Here is a 6,000-nt window from a genome sequence, read left to right on the forward strand (position 1 = left end):
CTCTCTCTCTGTCCATCCTATCGCCGACCCTCTCTCTCTCTCTGTCCATCCTATCGCCGACCCTCTCTCTCTCTCTGTCCATCCTATCGCCGACCCTCTCTCTCTCTCTGTCCATCCTATCGCCGACCCTCTCTCTCTCTCTGTCCATCCTATTGCCCTTCTCTTGTTCCAACCCTCACTGTGTGAGGGAGGGAGAGAGGTGTTTAATCCTGTCTGAGTGGAGAGAGAGAGAGAGAGATTCTTCAGCAGTGCTGTTCCTCTGCTGTGCTTACCCTCCCTCTTCAGAGCTTTTCTTTTCATCTCCTTTCTTCCCTCGGGCTGTTTGGCTTTATGTTCCCGTTCCCCTTTTCTTTTGGCATGTGGCATTGCACTCGATCTCCCAATGCTGGCAGACGAGAGGGATTGTCCTCCCTGTGCATTTGGGGAAAACACTATTTTACCTCTTTTCTCTTTTCCAACTTCTCGCTCTTTCTCACTTAATATACATACAGCATCATAATACTATGCTTAACGTGAGGCTTTAAGCTCATCAGCTTGACAAAAAGTGGGCACTGTGTGTGTTTGTATGTGTGTCTTTGTTGCATTTCTGTGTCTGTGTGTGTTTGTATGTATGTCTTTGTTGCATTTCTGTGTCTGTGTGTGTGTCTTTGTTGCATTTCTGTGTCTGTATGTGTGTCTTTGTTGCATTTCTGTGTCTGTATGTGTGTCTTTGTTGCATTTCTGTGTCTGTATGTGTGTCTGTATGTGTGTCTTTGTTGCATTTCTGTGTCTGTATGTGTGTCTTTGTTGCATTTCTGTGTCTGTGTGTTTGTATGTGTGTTGCATTTCTATGTTTGTATGTGTGTTGCATTTCTGTGTCTGTGTGTGTGTTGCATTTCTGTGTCTGTGTGTGTTTGTATGTGTGTTGCATTTCTGTGTCTGTATGTGTGTTGCATTTCTGTGTCTGTGTGTGTGTTGCATTTCTGTGTCTGTGTGTGTGTTGCATTTCTGTGTCTGTGTGTGTGTTGCATTTCTGTGTTTGTGTGTGTTGCATTTCTGTGTTTGTATGTGTGTTGCATTTCTGTGTTTGTATGTGTGTTGCATTTCTGTGTCTGTGTGTTTGTATGTGTGTTGCATTTCTGTGTTTGTATGTGTGTTGCATTTCTGTGTCTGTGTGTGTGTTGCATTTCTGTGTTTGTGTGTGTTTGTATGTGTGTTGCATTTCTGTGTTTGTATGTGTGTTGCATTTCTGTGTCTGTATGTGTGTGTTTGTTGCATTTCTGTGTATGTGTGTTGCATTTCTATGTTTGTATGTGTGTTGCATTTCTGTGTCTGTGTGTTTGTATGTGTGTTGCATTTCTGTGTTTGTATGTGTGTTGCATTTCTGTGTTTGTATGTGTGTTGCATTTCTGTGTCTGTGTGTTTGTATGTGTGTTGCATTTCTGTGTCTGTGTGTGTGTTGCATTTCTGTGTTTGTGTGTGTGTTGCATTTCTGTGTTTGTATGTGTGTTGCATTTCTGTGTTTGTATGTGTGTTGCATTTCTGTGTTTGTATGTGTGTTGCATTTCTGTGTCTGTGTGTTTGTATGTGTGTTGCATTTCTGTGTCTGTGTGTGTGTTGCATTTCTGTGTTTGTGTGTGTGTTGCATTTCTGTGTCTGTGTGTGTGTTGCATTTCTGTGTCTGTGTGTGTTTGTATGTGTGTTGCATTTCTGTGTCTGTATGTGTGTTGCATTTCTGTGTCTGTGTGTGTGTTGCATTTCTGTGTTTGTGTGTGTTTGTATGTGTGTTGCATTTCTGTGTTTGTATGTGTGTTGCATTTCTGTGTCTGTATGTGTGTGTTTGTATGTGTGTCTTTGTTGCATTTCTGTGTCTGTATGTGTGTTTTTGTTGCATTTCTGTGTCTGTGTGTGTCTGTATGTGTGTGTTTGTTGCATTTCTGTGTGTGTCTGTATGTGTGTGTTTGTCCTTTTTTCGTTCTTCACTAACCTCCACTTCCTGGGTCTTCAGATGTCTGTGTGCTGCCTACAGCTCCTACTAGTAATGATGATGATGATGATGAAGAGGTCAGGAAGCTTAAGGTGTGTATTGAGCTGAAGGGGCTCTGCCTCCGCAAGCCCACTGCCTCCTCCCCTGAGAGACTAGAGGTCAAAGAGGAGAGGGCATGGTCATCACATCACAGCCCTTCCTCCCTGTCCCGGACACTCCCCCAAGCCCCGCCCCCGCGGGACAGGAAGTTCAAGGTCGACCCGGAAGTGAAACCTCTGCCACAGAAACCAGAGATCACGAAGAGCTGGGCCAGAGAGATGCTGGCTAACGGAGATGCTAAACGCGGTAGGCACAATGAAGGTTGCAGTGATTTTTCTGTTGCCTAGTTGTCAGTGATGGTGGGCTTTCACTGCTGCTGTGTTCACTATAGAGCAGTCTTGTGCTTTGTGCTAAGATGTCCTGTGTTCTTTTTCTATACCCTCAACATCTCCTCAACATCTCCTCTCTGGTGGTGGTGTTGAAACCACAGAAGTCAATCTATGCTCTTTATGGTTTAGCCTTCAATATCGATGTGCTTTGTGATGTCACTTCCTCTCTATGTTAGCAGTGTGGTCATCCTACCAGGGTTTCAGGGACATGAGGGATGTCAGACACTTCCTTCTGGGTCCAGGGGGCCTGTGGACATCTCATTGGGGTGTTAGAGAAGCTGTGGTTCTCTCTCTCAGGGGTTAGAGAGAGAGAGAGAACTGGGGTCTGGATGCACAATCTCTCTCTCCGGGTTGAAGAGCTCTGGAGAACATATAGTATTATGAGTCGTGTGCCTAGCTTGAGGAGAGAGTGTTTGTGGGAGAGCATGTGCGCATGCCTATTCAAAATATGTGGGCAGGTGTAATGTGACTAACGTGATGAATGACTGTTTCCCCTCGAGGCCAGTCAAATAGAGAGAGCCAGAGAAACAGAACGAAGGACTGTTAAAGTAGAGCTTTCCATGTGCTCACACCATAGAGGGATTAGAGACGAAGAGTAAGAAAGGGAATTACCTGGGGTGTATTCATTACTAACCGTCAGGGTCTCTGTCTCCTCACCCCTAACCGTCAGGGTCTGTGTCTCCTCACCCCTAACCGTCAGGGTCTCTGTCTCCTCACCCCTAACCGTCAGGGTCTCTGTCTCCTCACCCCTAACCGTCAGGGTCTCTGTCTCCTCACCCCTAACCGTCAGGGTCTCTGTCTCCTCACCCCTAACCGTCAGGGTCTCTGTCTCCTCACCCCTAACCGTCAGGGTCTCTGTCTCCTCACCCCTAACCGTCAGGGTCTCTGTCTCCTCACCCCTAACCGTCAGGGTCTCTGTCTCCTCACCCCTAACCGTCAGGGTCTCTGTCTCCTCAGTTGGATTACTCCCTTTGACCCAGCAGAGGGACAGATCGGCCCCCCAGGGGCCCTTGATGGGACCAGGCTGTGACCGGGGATCCAAGGAGCCCAGGAGAGGAGGGGTGGCGGTGAAGACTGTGGGTCAGTTCCCCCTCCCCTCTGCCCCCGAGCCCCCCACTGGAGACACCGCCTCTCTCAAGCCACGTCGTCATGGTGACATGGACAAACCCAAAGGCAAGCGGCCGTGCAAGACCAAACACACCAACCAGAGGGAGAGAGAGATGGAGCGGAGGAGAGAGCTGCTGAATGGCGCCAGCAACCAGCACGGCAGCACTGATCTGGGAGCAGCTCTGGTGGACAAGGTGAGAGTGGCTGTGTCAGCGTTCACAGATTCCAGATTTAACAGGCTGGAAGGGTGACAAAGTGGATTGTGGTGGCAAGAGGAGGGAGGAAGTGAAAGAGAAAAGTAGTAGAGGGAGATGGAGAGAGGGAATAAGACCGAGCGAGTGATTAAATACCTTTACAATGTTTAAGAGGGCTGCTGCTTCTCTGACCCTTTCCTGCCCTGCAAAACCCTGTGTGTGTGTGTGTGTGTGTGTGTGTGTGTGTAAAACAATGCCAACACTGTGTACGAGCGTTCTTTACATAACGAGAAAACCCTGGAGCATTTCAGCAGTAGACTTGGCGGTGAACACACACACGCACACACACACAGGAATGTGGCAGCCGCAGCAAATCATCTGAAGCGTCTGATTTGCAAAGGAAAAAGAGGTTGTTTTCTGCTCTCACCTCGCCTGGATAGTGACAGCTGCTCCGTCTCCAATTCCACTGGGGGTAGACACACACGTTATGGGAGGGTACAGCTTTGTCTGTGAGTGAGCAGTTGTTTGTATGTGAGTAGCTATTTCTTAATTGGTATGTGTGAGTTCTCTCTAACCCCTCCTCCCCCTGTCAGGTCAGTGAGCAGTGTGCTCGAAGGAAAAGGCCCTCTTCTCCCCTACATTACCTCAGCTCTCCGGTCAAGCCCTGTTCCCCTGCAACGGGGCCAGTCTCCCTACCCCCCCAGGTGAATGGCAGTGGGACTGTCCCACCGGAGAAAGCAGGGGTGAGGAGGGCACCCCCTGCTGAGCCTCCTGTGGTGCGGCCCATCCCCCCAGAGGCACGGAGACTAATCGTCAACAAGAATGCTGGAGAAACGTTGTTACAGAGAGCGGCACGGCTCGGATACGAGGTAAGACGAACTCTCTCTACCTCTGTCTCCTCTCACCTCTCTGTCTCCTCTCTCCTCTCTGTCTCCTCTCACTCCCTCCCTCTCACCTCTCACTCCCTCTCACCTCTCACTCCCTCTCACCTCTCACTCCCTCTCACCTCTCACTCCCTCTCACCTCTCACTCCCTCTCACCTCTCACTCCCTCTCACCTCTCTGTCTCTTCTCACTCCCTCTCACTCCCCCTGTCTCTTCTCACTCCCTCTCACTCCCCCTGTCTCCTCTCTCCCTCTCACTCCCCCTGTCTCCTCTCTCTCTCCACTCCCCCTGTCTCCTCTCTCTCTCACTCCCCCTGTCTCCTCTCTCTCTCCACTCCCCCTGTCTCCTCTCTCTCTCCACTCCCTCCCCTGTCTTCTCTCTCCACTCCCCCTGTCTCCTCTCTCTCTCCACTCCCCCTGTCTCCTCTCTCTCTCCACTCCCCCTGTCTCCTCTCTCTCTCCACTCCCCCTGTCTCCTCTCTCTCCCACTCCCCTGTCTCCTCTCTCTCTCCACTCCCCCTGTCTCCTCTCTCTCTCCACTCCCCCCCTCCTCTCTCTCTCTCCACTCCCCCTGTCTCCTCTCTCTCTCCACTCCCCCTGTCTCCTCTCTCTCTCCACTCCCCCTGTCTCCTCTCTCTCTCCACTCCCCTGTCTCCTCTCTCTCTCCACTCCCCCTGTCTCCTCTCTCTCTCCACTCCCCTGTCTCCCTCTCTCTCTCCACTCCCCCTGTCTCCTCTCTCTCTCCACTCCCCCTGTCTCCTCTCTCTCTCCACTCCCCCTGTCTCCTCTCTCTCTCCACTCCCCCTGTCTCTTCTCTCTCCCTCTCACTCCCCTGTCTCTCTCACTCCCTCTCACTCCCCCTGTCTCTTCTCACTCCCTCTCACTCCCCCTGTCTCTTCTCACTCCCTCTCACTCCCCCTGTCTCTTCTCACTCACTCCCCCTGTCTCTTCTCTCTCCACTCCCCCCTGTCTCTTCTCTCTCCACTCCCCCTGTCTCCTCTCTCTCCACTCCCCCTGTCTCCTCTCTCTCCACTCCCCCTGTCTCCTCTCTCTCCCACTCCCCCTGTCTCCTCTCTCTCTCCACTCCCCCTGTCTCCTCTCTCTCTCCACTCCCCCTGTCTCCTCTCTCTCCTCCCCCTGTCTCCTCTCTCTCCCTCCACCCCCCTGTCTCCTCTCTCTCCTCCCCCTGTCTCCTCTCTCTCTCCACTCCCCTGTCTCCTCTCTCTCTCTCTCCACTCCCCCTGTCTCCTCTCTCTCTCTCCACTCCCCCTGTCTCCTCTCTCTCTCTCCACTCCCCCTGTCTCCTCTCTCTCTCTCCCCCCCTGTCTCCACTCCCCTGTCTCTCTCTCTCCACTCCCCTGTCTCCTCTCTCTCTCTCCACTCCCCCTGTCTCCTCTCTCTCTCTCCACTCCCCCTGTCTCC

General features: G+C 51.5%; 1 protein-coding gene across 3 annotated transcripts in view; it reads left to right on the forward strand.

Annotated features, from left to right (window-relative positions):
- The window catches only part of LOC115116657 (BCL-6 corepressor-like), a 63,194-nt gene that overhangs the window by 36,916 nt on the left and 20,278 nt on the right, over positions 1–6,000 (forward strand). For all 3 annotated transcript variants that reach the window (XM_065015052.1, XM_065015054.1, XM_065015053.1), the window contains 3 exons: positions 1,988–2,311; positions 3,352–3,695; positions 4,289–4,564. In XM_065015052.1, the coding sequence (XP_064871124.1) occupies positions 1,988–2,311; positions 3,352–3,695; positions 4,289–4,564 (944 nt within the window). The remainder of the gene's footprint in view (positions 1–1,987; positions 2,312–3,351; positions 3,696–4,288; positions 4,565–6,000) is intronic.

This window comes from Oncorhynchus nerka, linkage group LG3 (assembly GCF_034236695.1).
Source record: "Oncorhynchus nerka isolate Pitt River linkage group LG3, Oner_Uvic_2.0, whole genome shotgun sequence".
NCBI lineage: Eukaryota > Metazoa > Chordata > Actinopteri > Salmoniformes > Salmonidae > Oncorhynchus > Oncorhynchus nerka.